General features: G+C 33.8%; 1 protein-coding gene across 6 annotated transcripts in view; it reads left to right on the top strand.

Annotated features, from left to right (window-relative positions):
• ANKIB1 (ankyrin repeat and IBR domain containing 1) overlaps window positions 1-18141 on the top strand; it is a 205346-nt gene that overhangs the window by 161036 nt on the left and 26169 nt on the right. For all 6 annotated transcript variants that reach the window (XM_032484014.1, XM_014553304.2, XM_006177778.3 and 3 more), the window contains 5 exons: window positions 1041-1249; window positions 2431-2519; window positions 5802-5946; window positions 7011-7177; window positions 12968-13056. In XM_032484014.1, coding sequence (XP_032339905.1) covers window positions 1041-1249; window positions 2431-2519; window positions 5802-5946; window positions 7011-7177; window positions 12968-13056 — 699 coding nt within the window. The remainder of the gene's footprint in view (window positions 1-1040; window positions 1250-2430; window positions 2520-5801; window positions 5947-7010; window positions 7178-12967; window positions 13057-18141) is intronic.

Below are 18141 nucleotides of genomic sequence, written 5' to 3'. Positions count from 1 at the left end.
TTCTGTGCCTTTGCACATATGGAAACACACTCCCTCTATCTCCATTACATGTCTGAGTCATAATTAATCCTATTAAACTACCAAATATATTGACTTAATATGGTTGAAAAAAATCTTATGTAGGAAGTTTCCACAGCTATTTATTTGTATTTGATTTGTAAAATTATATAGTATGGGCCCATGGTAAATAAAGGACTCTGTATTACTCTTGACCCTATACTTTTTGGGCTACAGTGGAAAGATCACAGAAATTGGTTACAAATCCCTCATATCTATGTGAGCCTGGGCAAGTTGTGTAACTTTCCTGAGTCTTAGTTTCTTCACCTAAATAATGACTGAAAAGTTTATTGGGAGGAATAAGTGAAATAATATATATAAAACATCTCACAAAATCATTGGATTTATTTTTTTAAGGGTTAGGTTTTTATAGCTCTGGACTTTATAATATAAACATACTTCACTTGACTGTTTTTAATGTTTATAGTAGGAAGATAACCTTTTTAAGCCAGCTTCAATACAGAATTTAAATGAATTCACTAAAACTTTGTAACCATAATCCCTTCAGAAGTTCCTTATGCTCTCAAGCTGTTTATCAAATGATTTTTAGGATTTGTTGTTGGCGTTTTGACATGTTTATTGTGAGCTATGTAATCATTTTACAACTCGACACCAATGAGGCCACTTTCAGAGGTACATTATTCTTGATAGAGTGAGATGGCTTAATCAAATCTATGCCAGCAAAAATTTAGTAAATTCCGATGATGTGTGAGCCACCACTTTTGATTATTAGTAGAAATGACTGGAAATTTTGACCACATTATTAGGTATTGACATGGTTGTAAGCCACAGTAAATTATAAAAATTTAAATTCTGTTTAAAAATTTGAGTGGATATAACATACCTGAATATTTCATTTGTAGTTACTACTTTGATATAATTTTTCTTATGTAGATGACCTATCTTTAATTTATTTTACTATGAAGCTCTTAAAAGATTTTTCTCTGTTATTTGAGAGATATCCATTCCATTTTTCTTAAAAGACTGGGACAGGGAGAAATTACTTGAAGCTTGGATGTCCAACCCAGAGAACTGCTGCCAACGATCAGGTGTTCAGATGCCAACTCCACCACCAAGTGGGTATAATGCCTGGGACACGCTCCCTTCTCCAAGAACTCCAAGGACTACACGTTCTTCCGTCACCTCTCCAGATGAAATAAGTTTATCTCCTGGGGATTTGGATACCAGTTTGGTATGGTTTGATATTTGGTGTACTTTCTTAGTTTTAATTTTGATATTGTTTCATGAAACCCCTAGTTAAATGCTTATAATTGAATCCTGTCCTCCATAAAGAGTTCAGTTATTTCATGCTTTGGTAAATATTTATTATCACAGACTATTTTTGTGATATCTGAATTAGAGAAAAACAAAAGGGTCTTCTTTTCTCATTTTAAGACAGAAAACGTAAAAGAATTTGGGAAAACCATCTACTGTATTTTCACTTACAAGGTCTAGTTGCTTAGTTTTGAACTCACCTTACTGAAATGTTAAAAGTTTTAAAAGTTGAGTTTGTGATAGGCACTTAAACCAAAAATATGAAAATAGTTTTATATTTTTCTGAAGGCCTTATGAAATGTCGATAATTTTGTATTTGTTTCAGTAAAACTTCTGGAGTTTGTCATATAGATACATCTGCATAGTAAATAGTTGCTTTTGGTTGAGAAGCAGTACTGCAATTGTGTGCATTTTTATCTGGCATTCCATTGGTGTACTGTTACAGGAAATTTTTATGTTTCTTGAATGATTCAGCCACTCAAAATATGTGATAAATATGAAAACACTCTTTTATCTGGGCCTTCTTGAAAAACAGAATCATACTTCTATAATTTACATCTGTAACATTATAAAATTTGCTTCTCCTAAGTTATTGTGTAGAAGATACATAGTTTTGTAGCAGGGTTCCCCGGGTAAAAATCCTTAAATTGCTGCTCTGAATATCCTGAGTTGCTATTTTAAAAAACAAAGTTTCTCTGTTTTTGTAGATTTTCTGGGATGAGTATAGGTGAGAGACATGATACTGAAGTGGCTATTTTGCAAGGAGCAATTTGATCTTGACCTGAGTAGATTGTAATGATTTGTTCTTATACTTCCTTTTCCAAATGAATAGTTGCTGGTTAATTTAATATGTAAATTTGGAATTTAAGAATTTGACTTTTCCATTAAAAAATTTAAATCCCACAATAGTTTGTAATGAGGTAGGCTTGGTATTTGTTATTTAGTCAAAGGTAGGCACACTAACTTTAACTTCTTTTAACTTTGAAACACTTAACTTCTTTTAATTACTATACTGGTATTTTTTACCTTAAACTAATGAGCAGTGTTCTCTCTCCGAAGTATGACTTTGTTTGAATCAGTACTTTTCTTCATCTCCAGTGTGACATTTGTATGTGCAGTATTTCTGTATTTGAAGACCCAGTGGATATGCCCTGTGGACATGACTTTTGTAGAGGATGTTGGGAGTCGTGAGTATATGTGCAGCTTAGTATTTCCTGACTGCATGATAACACTCTGATTTGGTAATAAAATTGCTTGCTTTCAATATTTAATGATATGGATTATTTATGTTGGCTTCAGAGTTATAGTGAAACGTATTATACTTTACCACTAAAGAAGAATTTGTTTTTCTTATTTTGACATCCTTCCCATTATTAATTTAGTAAAATTATTTAGTCTAGTAAATAGTGTTATTTAGCTTAATGTAAGGTACTTTTGGGAACAAAGCGGGTATACATAAATGAGTTCTCTTGGCATTCTAATTCATGTTAACATCTGTTGTAAATTTTAAGCCTGCACCTAAATATCTGATTTACGCAGATCTTCCAATGTAATATATTTCATTATATATAAATACAGTAAAAAAAGAAAAAATAACACTAGTTAGTATCACCACCAGTCTCATCAGAAGAGTCTCTAAGTATTGGGAAGCCATCAAGCTCACAATAGCAGATAATAACTTTTCAGAATTCTAATTTTTACTTGAAGTCTTGAATTTTATCACTGGTAACAAATACTGTCAACTTTTTTCCTTGATATGACAGACTCACTTAATTCATTTTCAGAAACGAAGTCTACTAAATACCAAGTCTGAATAATCATTGTTTGTAGTCACTCTTTCAAGTAAAAATAGTGTTCTATGATAAAAGCAGGTAGGTCTGCTTGTAACTAGAGCAACTTCCTAAGTGCTTTTCCTTAAGACAACAATCTTGCTTTGGTATGCAGCAGAAGTTCATTATACTTATTTCCCATTTCTTTGCACAGAATATCTAAAAAAAAATGTGTACTTGTGGGTTAAGATTTAATATGGTTTAATAGATAATAGTTAATATAGTAAAATAGATAAAAATTATTAATAACTAGTTCATAATGAATAATTTGTATTACTCCATCAAGGACTTCTTAAACAAAACTGGCTTTTTTTTTTCAACTGAGTGTGGAGCATTGAAGAATACCAAGTCTACTGTGTAGTTTTAGTGCCACTACCGTGATTCGTGCTAAATTAGCTTTAACTGGAAAGCAAATAGTGTCTTACTGCTATTATGACATTAGTTTTGACCTTATAAAACCGCTGAAAAGTCTCAGGAACCATCACAGGTCCACAGATCACACTTTGAGAACTGCTTCTCTCTAGCATTTGCCCTGAGTGCTTCATCCATCCTTCTGCCAAACTGTCTTTCCTGACACAGAGTAATACAAGTAATTTTTAACTAGTAACTAAGGTGCAGAATGCCCTTCTATTGGGATATATCAGAGTTTTGTGGAGTGTGTGTTATTCTTAAATGATATTGAAAATAGAGGGGAGGATTTTAAACATGTTGAATTTAAAATGTCTGTGGGGCATTTAAATGAGAACATTGCGTATATAATCAAGATCTATAACTAAGGAGGGAGATCTGGGCTTTAAATTTCAGAGTCATTAAGATACAGAGGTTAATTTAAGTTAGGGGCATTTAGATCACCCAGGAAGAATGTATGGAATGGGAAAGGAAGAGTTTTGATGTGAAAACCCTTGGGAACAGTAAATTATAAGTGATCAGGAGAGTAAAAGTCACTAGTGAAAAAAAGGTGGACACAGAGCAACCAGAGATAAGAAGAATGCTAGGAAAAAATAAGTTCTGGAAGCCAGAGGAAAGAGAGAATCTAAAAGAAAGAGCTGTTCAGCAGTGTCTGATGCTCCAGAGAAGTCTTGAGTAATTTAGACTAATGGGTAAGTCTTAATAGCTTTGTTAAGAGCCATTCAGGGAAGAGGTAATAGAAGCCAGAGTGGTACAGGTTGAGAAGTGAATGGTATGAATATGAAGAAGAAATGACAAATTATCATAAACTGTTTTGTCAAAGAACTTTGATGGGAAAAGTCAGGAAAATGGAACTAAAAAGAGTCGTTTGTTTGAGAAAGGTTTTTGGGATGGGACGAGCATGTGTATTGTGCCATTGGTAAGAGAAAGAGAAAGAGAAAGGATAGAGTAAGGAATAGATAGTACAAATCCCAGAGTTGGCCAGAGGATTTGAGGATTAGCCTGGGGAGGAAGGAGGAAGCCCTCTTTCACTGAAGTAAGCAGGAAGAAGGCACAGATGGCTGGCTGAAGATATACCCGGGTTTGTGCTGCGCCGGAGAAGATATTAAGAGAGGGCTGTCTGGTAGGTACTCTTCTCTGAAGTGCCAGGGTGAGATTATGGAGGAAGAAGGAAGTAGATCAAATCTCATCAGATCTGAAGAGATCCCAATAAGATTGATAATTCTTCTTAAGTGCAATGAAATTAAGAGACTAAAGGGAAAAAAATAGGCAGTAGAATAATCAAACTGTTTATAGTGATTACTAGAGAGTGGTGATTTAATTGCCTGCTTTTCTATTTATTTTCTCTAGGTTTAAGTGTAAAATACACATTTCAGAAGTTTGTTTCTTGTTTTTCATAGGAAATATTAATAATAATAAAACTTTTGCTAAAATTCATGAATTCTTATTCTATGCCAGACACCATCTAGATATTTCACATACATTATATCATAATCTGTATAACAACCCCAAGAAGTGCATATTATTATCTCCCTTTTACAGGTAGTGAAACTGAGGCACAGAACAGTTAAATAAATTGCTTTAGATCACATTACTTGTTAGTGCAGTCCTGGAATTCTTTAATTCAAAATCTTGCTCTTAACCACTTAATTCACCTTGGGCTAGATTCCTGCTACTTACCAGGATGTCTAGGGTGTCTTTTCCCTACTACCTCAATTAGTGTGCCTAGAGTAGGACATGAAACTCATTTTAATATTTACCTAAATGAAATGTAAGCAGAAAACCTTTTCTTCAAGAAGTCATGCTATACTCTAATGCCACCTCAAAAATCTCTTGAATTATCTCTTGTTTAATTCTGTGCCAATGCTCTTTTTTATTTTAAAATGTAGAATATTGAGAATTGAATATAGCCTTTCTAAACTACTTATTTCTAAATTTTTAATGTTGAATAAATATTTTCAAGTTTTTAGAGAATAAAGCAAACACATGTAAAAACCATATAAAATATAACTATATAAATATTCATACATATAGAATGAATGGTTGTGCAGGTAATAAATGTTCAGTAATGTTTGTGAATTATATAAATTAATGTACTACAATTGATATTCCACACTTTGTTCATTGGTGTATTTTAATTACACTGTAACAGAAAATATGGCATAAAGAAAAAATTCTTAGAATGTGCAAATAAATTATATCCTTGCCTTTTTTCCTATCAATTGATAATAGGTTTTTGAATCTGAAAATTCAAGAAGGTGAAGCTCACAACATTTTCTGCCCTGCGTATGATTGCTTCCAACTTGTGCCTGTGGATATTATAGAAAGTGTAGTTTCTAAGGAGATGGATAAACGATACCTACAGTTTGATATTAAGGTATGCTTCCAGTTATCTGTATGAATTCCCTAATTTAAATTTTATTAAACCTATATAACAAATTATAATTTTTTGTTTTATTTTTGAAAACACATAAAATAATAGACTCTGTCTCCTGTTTCTAAGAAAAACTGCATAAAGGAATGGTGGCATTAAAGTTTTAAGCTAAAGCATTATTTTATAGTCATGATAGAAGTAAAAGTGAAAAACCATAATAGTAGTTACAAAAAAAAGCTGTTGCTCAGATCTATTTATTTATTTGCCAGACGCACTTTGGTAACTGATTGATCACAAGATAACATTCAAAGTAAATTGTAACTATTTTTAATTTTCCAAAGAACTTGATTTTACTCCTAAATATAAATATTTAGAAATAATTATCAACTTAGAAATTTATGGATTTTTAATTTCATATAATAGCTTCAAATACTAAATTATAATGTTTATTTCATCTTTTTTTCTATCTTTATTTTCAGTCAGGAGATATTCGGAAGTATATGCAGGTCACTTTTTTATGTGATTAAAAATCACATTTTAACATCTTATGCAAATTTTTTATGGTCTAATCCCTAATATATAGACTTGTAAAAAAAGAAGTCCTACTGTTTCTTTGACATAGAAAACATCGTAATATTGACTTTTATGTATTGTTATAGTGCCATTTAGAAAGTTACTGTTCTAATACAACTAATAATCACAAGATTCTATTCACAATTATTTTCCATCAGAAAACTGGCACATTGTATGAGAAAACATTTTTAAATTTCACATTTTCTGTATGAATAGTTGCATTTTTATTTTATCATCATCTACCTGTTTTTAGTTTAAAGAAAAATCAGATTTTTAAAATTATATTATTACTAAGTAATTGCCACTTTTTTTCCTTCTTATTAAGTTGTTTTATACTTTCTGTTACTGTTTTAGGTATTTTTTCAGACTGACTACTCCTTGCTTTTTATTTCACTCTTTTTTTGCTATAAAATAAATTGGCATTAGGGGTACAGTCTCTATTAGAATTAAGAGTCAAAATATCTTATTATGTTTTCTTATTGCTGTTTAAACAGGCCTTTGTTGAAAATAATCCTGCCATTAAATGGTGTCCTACTCCAGGCTGTGAGAGAGCAGTCAGACTAACAAAACAGGGGTCAAACACATCTGGATCTGATACACTCAGCTTCCCCTTGCTCAGAGCTCCTGCTGTGGACTGTGGAAAAGGACACCTCTTCTGCTGGTTAGTACAAGTCAAGTTAGAATGGCCTTAACACCTTTCTAACGGTTTTTAAAGAGAACTTATACTTTGAGTCAGGTCCTTAAATTATAGTATGTTTGATATCATTCTTATTCTTTAAAAAAATGTATAATGAGTGGTAATAGTTTATTGTGTACTTGATGTGTGCCCCTCACTGTGCCAAATATTTTCATGTACTGAATTTTCCTGACAGTGCTATGAATGGAGTGCTATTATACCCATTTTACAGAAGGACGTTTAGGCACAGAGAAGTTGTCCAGGGTTATGCAACTGGGAAATGGCAGAAATGGGATTAGAGCCCAGCCTTGTTTGGTTTTAGAGCTCATGTTCTTAACCTCAATACCATATTACTAACGATAGATTAGAAAATGTTTAGAGTTTAACATTTTTTTCTTAAAATAAACATTTCTAGCAGTGATTCTTAACCAGGGATGCCTAGAATTTAGTATTAAGACAGCTTCTTCCAAATTTTCATCCTAGACTCCAACAAGAGAGATTTTGATTTAGTGGATTTTGGAGTGGAGCTCCAAAAAAAAAAAAAAACCTTAGGTGATTTTTAACACATAGTCCTAGGTAGGAACCAATTTTGTGTGTCTTGTGTTTTATTTAATTTCTAGTGCTGAATAAATACTCAGTATCAACTGATGATAAATCAGTAATGGATAGGCCATGTAACTGTGTATAGTCATTTGACTGCATTTTTCTCTGACATCAGCATTCTGCTTTATTCAGAATAGATTCAGTTATAATTAACTGTTTTTAGTTAATTAAATGACCAAAAGAAGAAATAGCATTTGTTCTGGTTTTTGTTCATTTCCAGATTTATCACATATGCAGGGATACACTTTAGATCGATATGAAATGCTGATCTTCTATACTTACCAGAAACCAACATAAGACTGTAACACTGCTAGATAGTAAAAGGCATAGTTATGGAAATACCCATTCTCTGAACAGTCTGTTTCTTAACCTTATGATCATTATCATTAGCTAAAAATACTTCTTGAACTACCAAATATATATAGCACTGAATTCTAGATCAGGTGTCAGCAAACTACTATCTGCACCAATTTTTTTTAAATAAAGTTTTATTAGAACACAGCCACACTCACTCATGTCAGTCTGTTTTTTGATTGTGTATGGCTGCTTTCAAGCTATAACAGCATTGAGTAGTTGTGACAGTGACCATATGGCCTGCAACACCCAAAATATTTAACTGTCTGGCTCATGGCAGAAAAAGTTCGCTAGGTTTCTGTGCTAGGTGCTTGAATATAGTGATTAATGAAAGGAAAACCATGTTTATTATTTTCATGGCTAAATCAGATTCAGCAAGTAAAATAGCAACAAAATACTGAATAATAGATTATATTCACATGCCTTAAGGTAATTTTTCAAAACATTTAGAATACACAGTCCTAATTTTATTTTTATGTGTTTTACTATTTGATGATTGATTCCTAGTGCCACCTTTCTACCCCACCAGAAGAAATAAGGATCCAGCTACAAAAATGAGAATTAAATACATATAACTTTAATTGTTAGTATATAAATTATTCTTAGATGAATATGAATCTGCTTTATTGCAAAGTCAGAATATTAAAATAAGAAAATAAAGGAACTTCCTCTTTGGAGTTAGTTTCTTGAGAAACTTAAGCTCTGGTGCCCTAAAGCACTCCATTTTATATATCCTGTGCATCTAGAATAATACTAATTATGTACTATCCTTTGGAAAATTGAGGACAGTTATCCCATAAATCATTTTCTGAGCTCTGTGGTTCATGTAAGCATCCCTGGATGAAAAAAAGCTGATTAAGAGGATTGGCAAAGAGGCTGCAAAAGTGGAAAACAGATTAGTAAAATGTTTAGAAGAAGAAAACATTTGCTGAGATCAGAGGGTAATAAAGCTTTGAAAAGAAAAGAAAAATCTGTGATTGGCATTGTCTTCTTAAACACTGTGGTTTCTATGGTCTAGCTGTTACTAGTTTTTACTATAGGTAACCTTTTACTTATTCTTACGTATTCTTCCCCACTACTCTTTGTATGCTGCAAGTAATAAGTTTGGTTTGACTGAAAATGCGGACAGTAATGGGGAAACCTGCCCAAGATAGGTTAGATTCTAAAATCTATATATGTCTATAAACATATATGATGCTATAAACTATGTATTTCTAGACCAATGTTTGGAGAAATATATCAGCTTACTCTTTCTCACACCCCAAAATACCAGGCTGATCATAGTGAATATCCATTGGAGACTGTATGCCAAAATCACAGGCTCTACTTTGAATTTTATCCCAGTTTAGGGGATCTGTGGATAGCCACACAGATTTAACATCAGATTTGGTAATTATTTACTCCTCCTATTCATAAGGATAGTAGAGAACTTAGCAAATAGAATCATTTTGTGGCATAGCAAGTCAGGACTTAACCTTGTTACCTTTCAGTTTTGAAATTTGTTAAGCTATTGGATTGCTATATGTAGGTATATGATATATGTATATTCTAGGATTTTTACATTGACTGCTTCACCTCTCTAGGCATTAATTTGCAATCTCTGTTTTTACATGGCTCCCTACTGTTACTCATATAGTATCAAAGCTTTGCCTCGTCAAAAATTCTAAGAAAAAGAGAAGTTCTAAGTAGAATCCTGCTGCCTTTATCTAGGGTTTCAAAGAGAAGGAAAATCTGCTTCATGCAAAAGGAAGCTTTGCAAGAGAGATCATTATAAAATAAAGGCATGTGATCATGGGTTTGCATCTTTCTTTCCTTCAAAAGCTCAAATGTTCTTTAAAGATGATTGCAGAAACCACAGAACTAATGTAATTTTTTCTTTTTAAGAACTGCATGTGACAGAATCAGTTGAGAGCCATCCCTAAGAGATGTCTGCCACCACAGGATAGCCCTTTCTATTGTAACTTGTTCACCAACAGGTTCTGTGCCCGTAATAACTGAACCTAGAATGCTTTCTCACACTAGCCTGTATAATTAATTACAATTTATCTGTCAGAATACTTGCCTCAGTCATTGGTGTCTTGGTTAAAACTTTCTTCAGGAATTTAGCTTTCCAGTATCTGCAAAACATTCTAGAATCTTCCATTGTTTCTATCAGAACAATCTCTGTTCCCACACGTTGCATAATCCAGATTATCAATCGCCTATTATATTTGGTTGCATTGTTATTACTGTACTTTGGAAAAGGTCAGGCTTATTTTCTCTGATGCCTTAGTTTTCAAAGATACTTAATGGTATTAAATGGCAACCTCTAGCTCTCCTTCTAATTTACAGTTTTTGCACTAGCTTCTCTGTTACTTACAAACTTCTCCTTTTTATGCTCATTCTTAGAATTGCATTGGAAGCTAGTAAAAACTGTGCCAACCAGTTATAACACTCAGAAGTGATCCCACTGATTAGCTTAGCACTTTGGGGAAGCACCTGCATCCTCCTGTGAGGTTCTGGAAAAGAAAATCTTCTGTTGCTGTCTAATGCAACTCAGCCTCAGAGAAGCAAGCACACTCATAAGTAGTTATGGCCTTTTGAAGAGATGACATTAATTTTTTCAGACTCTACTTGAAAACAAATAGCTTTCTCCCCCACATGATTATTTTCTTTTTTCTCTCAGAAAATGTTCTGACAGCAGAGTCAGTCATACCGATTGAATCTACTACAAAAAAAGTATTGAATATGCTGTTTAATCTCCAGTTGGGAGATGGGGGGTAAGGAGGGACTTAAACATAACAGAAATAACTTATGTTGTTGACATCATTTGTTTTGTTCTAGATATTACAGGTATGTAAATAGTCTGCACTTTGGTTTTTTAATAAGTCATAAGAAATGTAAGTTCTGTATTCCCACATGTGTTCTCAAGTACCACATGGAAACGCTGTTCTTAGGCCTGTGGCATATTTCTTACTCTAGTATATGCTACTATATGTACCTAATTAAAATTAACAGTTATCCAGATATCACGCTTTTGGAAAGCAGAGTTGATTTTAATATCTACTAAGGTGATATATCTACTTCCACTTTTAATCAACCCAGTATTTTTTTAATGACTGTTAAATTATCATTAAGTTGTTTAGGAGCTATGTAAAACCAAAGTATGGAAAAGATTTCCCTAATGCCAGATTTGGTAATAAGTCAGAAATTTAAGATAATTAAATTATTCTTTCAAATTACTTAGTGGTTTTTTAAGTATACAATATGGTGGCATTAAGTACATCCACAGTGTTGTACAACCATTACCCTTACCATTTTAGAGCAGTTTTATTATCCCAAACAAAAACTCTGTAACTGTTAAGCAGTAACTCCCCATATTCCCTCCCCAACTCCAGCTGCTGGTTAACTACCATTCAACTTTTCTGTCTCTATGAATTTCCCTATTCTAGATATTTAATATAAGTGGAGTCATACAATATTTGTTTCATTGTGTCTGGCTTATTTCACTTAGCATAATGTCTGAAGACATTCACACATGTTGTAGCATGCATCAGAAGTTCATTCCTTTTTGTGGCTAATATTCCATTGTGTGTTTATACTACATTTTGTTTATACATTCATATGTCAGTGAACACTTGGGTTGTTCCCATCTTCGGGCTATTGTGAATAATGCTGTTAGGGACATTGGCATAAAAGTTTGAGTCCTTGCTTTTAATTCTGTTGAGACTATTTGAGGAACCACCAAAGTGTTTTTCATAACAGCTGCATCATTTTATATTCCTACCAGCAATGAACAAGGGTTCCAGTTTTTCCACACCCTACCAACACTTATTTTCTGTTGTTTTTAAAAAAAATAGTAGCTATCCTAATGGGTGTCAAATAGAATTGATACATTCTTAATATAGTGAAATGTGTTACTTCATAGTTTGTAAGACTGTCAGTCAGCATGTCTCTAACAAACTTAAACTTTGCAAATAAGATCTTTGTTTAAAATGACACTAGTGGTGATGATGATGACACCTATAGACTGGTTTTTCTTCACCTAAAATGATATTTTGTTATTAACTAGAGTGATTAGCTTTGTACTACAGAATATAATACATTGAATTAAAACAAACAGTTCGTAAAGGCTCTCAGTCATTTTTAATGTTTGACTTTTATATACCTATAGAAAGGTATATAATTAAGTTACAAATGATAAATTGATATGATTTTAATTATTTAAATCAAAATTTTCCAAATTTCAATAAAACAGAAAATTAGGATCCATCAAACTCAAAAGTAAATTGGATTGCCCTTGCTGTTACTTGGGGATTCAGAGGTAAAAGTAATGACAGGAATGTGATATAAAATAGTACTTCTCAAACTTTAAAATGCAGAAAAATCATGTGGTTTTGATAGAATGCAGATTCTAATTAGAAGGTCTCATGGAACCTGCTCTTCTGCGTGTTTAACATGCTCCTAAGTAATGCAGTGCTGCTAGCCAGAGGAACACACTTTGAACTGCAAGAATTTAAAGTCTTAGTGAGATAGAACCTAACTGATAAAAATATTTTACAGCTCTTAAGTTATGAGAGACTAAATTATAAATATTAGATAAATCTATTTTGAACTTTTTAAAATGTGTAAATAAACGTACTAAGGAAAAATCTGGCTTAGTTTTATCAAGTTTGGGAATCATGTTTCCAATTCCTCTATTGAAATGCTTCATCTCTCAGTAGTCACTGTGCCTGTTTTCTCAACTTTACAATTGAAATAGTACTTCCCATCTATTCTTTTATATTGATATTGATGCAGGATATTTTTTAATTGCCTTTTCTGTGTTTTCCTCTTTAGGGAGTGCCTTGGTGAAGCACATGAGCCTTGTGACTGCCAAACATGGAAAAATTGGCTACAAAAAATAACTGAAATGAAACCAGAAGAACGTAAGAGGAATTTTAGATAGCTATATATTTTCTAATAGCTTTCAAAAGATAATGTCATCCTATTTCTTAGAGTCTTCATTTTTAAAGGTTTCAGGTTTGTTAATGCTAGAACTCTCCTTTTTAACATCATCTGCTAACCAACATCCTTTTCGAGATCACAATGGGGAAAACACAGACAGGTTCCGTGTTTCTGATGGACTTATTTTCCAGCCTAAGATAGGGAGGGTAAACAGGGGTCCGTTTAAGTTCACCCCCTACAGCCCTTTCCTTTTATCTGATGTGGGCTCACTAGCTTTTCTGTACTTTATGAGAAGAAATATATGATCTGTACTGAGAGGAAGTTTATTATTTCCCTCAAAGCTTCCAGTGGAGGATAAGGCAAGTTAATTTCTTGCTAATATGTGGTTCTGTGGATTTACTTACATTAAATGCCATGTCTATAACTAATTTTTACTGAGATGTCCGTAAATATATTATCTCTTAATTCTCACAGAAATACTGTAAGATTGATGTTAGTTACCCCATTGTACAGATGAGAAAACTAATGGATTGGATTGAGTGACACAAGACAAACAGAGTGGGTTTTAATTAGCCTTCCTGATAGCAATTTCCATATTTAACAAGTAAATATATCTGCTTTGCAGTAATTTCTCATCCCCTGAAGTGTTTTATGACAATTTTCTTTCATATTAATAGAAATGAAAATTAATTTGGTGTTTTTTAAGTTTTTAAATAATGGGGTTAGTTTGAGGTGTTGCAAACCAGGATTAAGAATTCACACAGTTCATCTACTTATTATGAGCAAAGCACATAAGAAGATGATGCCAGCCTTCAAAGAGTACAGAGTCTAGAAGGGAAGCAGTCAGATAATTACAATATCATGTGGTGACTAATGTAGTTGGATAAAGACAAGAGTACAAAAACAGCAACGACTAACTAAGGTTGGAGGCAGAGAACATCAAGAAATCTGACAGCAACGAGATATGAATTGGGTTTTAGCATACCTGCAGAGGCAGAGGTGTGGTAGGTATTATCAGCAGTTGAAGTGACACTGGGAGAGACTGGCTGGCAGCCATGAGACTATATAGGCTTGCATTCTATCGGGCAACACACCATTGCCCAGGAGCTGGTTCTCAGCATTTTATATTCACGAGATTCACTTTGTGTGCTGACTCAGGGTTATTCAGATCCATGGATAAGAGACCACTATGTAAACTAGAATACCGGTTTATTAATTGACAATGAGGGTGATCCCTTTCACATGATGAGAAGATTTGTGTCCTTTAAACAGGTGTAGAGGGAAATGGATAATCTTAGGATATTTTATAGTGAGGTCTGAGTAAGCATTTCTGTCCTATACATTCTTCATTCAGTCAACAAATATTTTTTAAATAACTGCTTCCCAAATCAGGAAGATTTGTATAGATTGTTCTTGTTCCCCAGGTTCATTGTGTCTCTCTCTTGAATACCGGATAGAGCTTGCCTTTGCTCTCTGGATACCCACCCACTTCCCCTGTTCTCCTGCTGTGTATAGCTATGTCTATGTGTGTGAGTTCCATAAAGAGATTAATACCATTGCCCTGTAACACCTTTAAACATGGCAAGATAATTGGATTTTGCTTTCTTTTCCTGCTTCTGACACCTAGAAGTATCTATATTTCTATTAGAGATGGCTTGCTATTGCCCACCTACCTGTAGTTCTTCATTAATTTCCATGGAATTTAAAATTAAGGTCCACGAGAGAAGTTTGCAGATGAGGCTGGAAAGGTGGGTGTTGCCAGATAGTGGAAGTTCTTGCCACATTGTCTGAATTTATCCTGTTAACAGAATAAGCCATAGAATGCATTTTTAGTAGAGTGGCATTATTAGAGATATTTTTATCAAGATAACTGATAATTAGGAAGGGTAAACTGAAGGAGAGAGACCAGAAGTAGGAAGGTGAATTTTTAGTTTGGGTCCAAGGATGGATTATGATGTCATTGGTTAACTTAGGAAATTCAGATAAAGGAATAACTTTCAGAGGAAAATAATGAGTTTTGTTGTGGGCATTTTGCACTTGAGGCACTTGCAGGACATATATGTGGAGATGTCCAGTGGATTTTAAATGTGCTTGTCTACAGCTCAGAACAGATGCTGAGAAGACTTAGGAGTAACTTGTTGCTTTTAAATAGCATCTTCATTATGTCTTTAACATTTATTGTGTGCTGTTTAATGGTAGAATACAGAAATAAGATGCCTTCTATGCTCTTGAAATTTGTATTTTAGAGATGGAGACAACCATATACAAAACTCAGAAAAATAAGTATTGTAAGTGCTGTGAGAGAACAGTATACCTCTGGTGCATTGTGAGGGAAGGGAGGGACAAAAGAGATCAGTTATCTCTAGGAGAGTTAGGGGAAGCTTAACTGATGCATAAGTCACGTCTTGACAGCTGGTAGATATTCTTTACACAGACCAGAATAGGAAGGCATTCTAGGCTTAGAATGAAGTAGGGCTATAAAATATCACAGCATATTCAAGGATTGCAAATAATTCAGTACAGCTAGTGCAGAGGTGCAGTAAGAGATGAGACTGCACAGGCTGAAGTCCAGATCACGCACAGGGTCATATGTAATGCTGAAAGATATGACTTTATCCTGAGACACCAGAAGAGTTTTGCTTAGGAAAGTGATAACTGAAGATGCTTATTTAGAAAGATCACTCAGGTGGAAGTGTGGATGATGAATTAGGGACTATTGAGATACTAGATAAGAATACTTTTTCTGAGACAACCTCAGAATGTCCAGGTAAGCGGACATAAGGGCTTGAACAAGACAGAGGCAATACAGATAGGAGAGGAGAGGTATTATACAGGAGAGGTAAGAAGATAACTTTTCATTTTGGTAACTTGTAAATCTAGTGTACTTATCAGTTGCCTAAAAGAATTAATGCACCACAGGAAGTAGTTAGTACAAGAAATTATTTAATTCTTGACTAGAAAATGGCCAGAAGTGTCTGATTTGAATAAAACAAGTATTTTGAAATGGGTAACTATTTTTAGTTATCCTTTAGCAATGTAAAAGTGCATCAATCATTCCATACCCAAAAATAGGTTTTTATTAGAGAAAGAAAGGGGGAATGACCTGGCTAGTAAGTAGAGATTGTTGGTGGGACTGTGACAGAATATCCTTGCACATGATGATGATCCTGATAATGAGAGAAGAGAAATAGAACTAGAAAATGCTGTACATAGAGTATATGTGGTTACTTCTGGTGGCCAGAGATAGGGAGACCTCAAATTAAAAACTGAAAGTCATCATCAAAGAATTTCAAATGGGGTTTTAATTCAGAAACTTGGAGGAACTTTAGAAAATTTGAAGCAAGAGACCCAGGTCTATCACAGAAGGAGCCAAAGCCAAGACTACAGAGAAAATTCCCATTGCTGAGAAAAACCTAGGCATTTTCTCACTGTACTGATGTATATCCACCACAGTGAAAGGCGGTAGTGACTCACCAGTAGACTGTTAATGACCACTTAAATTTATGAAATTTAGGGTGACACTTAAAGCAAACAATAATAGGCCAACTATAATATTTAAATAGAATGTCATTAAATATGTAAAAATAAATACTCCAAAAAAGAAAACTGTAATTGAATGCTGTATTGAGTTTACATGTTAATTTGAATCATGGTCATATATCTTTGGCATAAGAATTTTCAACTGTATTTATAGATTCATGAGATCATTTTCTCCCTTATCTCTAGTTTTCCAAATTCTTTAACTTATTAGACTTAAAAGGAGTGACAAAATCTAATTAATGTGAATAATATTAGAAAATATACTGAGCTCAGCTCAAAGAATTAATCCCATATAAAGATTCAAATACAGTTTTTCAGTACTGAAACTGCCTCTGTGATAGCTAATCAGAGCACAAAGCAGGAATGATTATATTTTCTGTGAAATGATAATTTATAAAATTTTCAGACCAATTTTTTCATAGTACATACTCAGTGATGATTATTGAATGCAATTCAAATGGTCTTTAAGAATTCAGTCTTTAAAAGCAACTTTGTTTTCACTTCCATACATGTTGATTCTAATAATAGACTTTAGACTGTTATCTGTAATACTTGATTAAATGAAATTAATTTTTCTTACAAAGAGGCCTAAGCACAGTAGATTATTAAGGCAAGAAGATCAAGATATAGTAGACATGTAACTGAAGTGAAGGGAAGAAGACTCACCAGGTGGACTGAAGGGAGGTCGGGTATTGCGGGTATTTAGAAGCGTGTGTACAAAGGGCAGACGTATGAAATGAGCGTGTCCAGAGCACTGGTAGTGAAGGCATTTTTTTCCAGCACAGATTTTTGTTGTAATAATAGTTATTTCCTGAACATGATTTACTTCATGTAATCCTCTAGAATGCAGTTTGAAACTAGCGTTCTCTCCCAAGGGTAGGAGGGAAAAAACTGTTATGTTGCAGGCCACACAGCAGCTTTGTTTTAATGGCTTTGTGCTTTATTTTTTATAACAATGGACAATAAAGATCATAAGAATATGTTGGAGCCTCTGAGCTAAAAATAATGTCAATGCTGAAGGGAAGAAAAAGGCTACTACTTTTAAACAAAAATTAGATGTTGTACTTAGTGATTAGGTTTTAACTATTAACTAGTTAACTGTTGTTTCTCTTTGCCATGTGTAATTGAAAACCAGTGCTTTACAGTCCAGCAGTAGCTGCTATTCTGTTGTTGACAGAAACTTAAGTAGATTGGCACCCAGGGTTCCTTGTGGCAAGACAACCCTCCCCTCCCCCCAACTCCTCCACTACTAGTCTCTGTCAGAGGGCTGCTGCTGGTGCTTAGTTCTGCCAGTTCATAAGCAGACGACTTCCCAGGGGCAGTCAGCCCAACCTTTGTCCCCTGCCCTCTCCAGAGATTTAAATCCGGGGGCTGAGTAACTGCTTTTTTTGAACTTTAAAACTCAGAGTTTGTGATTTCTCCCCTGCTTTCAACAATAGAGCTAACCCCTAACCCTACCCTTCCAAGAATGTCTGCATGTAATCAGGGTCTCAACTGGATAGACCACTTTCAATGATTCCAAAGTT

Source organism: Camelus ferus, chromosome 7, assembly GCF_009834535.1.
Source record: "Camelus ferus isolate YT-003-E chromosome 7, BCGSAC_Cfer_1.0, whole genome shotgun sequence".
Taxonomy (NCBI): domain Eukaryota; kingdom Metazoa; phylum Chordata; class Mammalia; order Artiodactyla; family Camelidae; genus Camelus; species Camelus ferus.
This window is presented reverse-complemented; position numbering and strand designations above follow the sequence as displayed.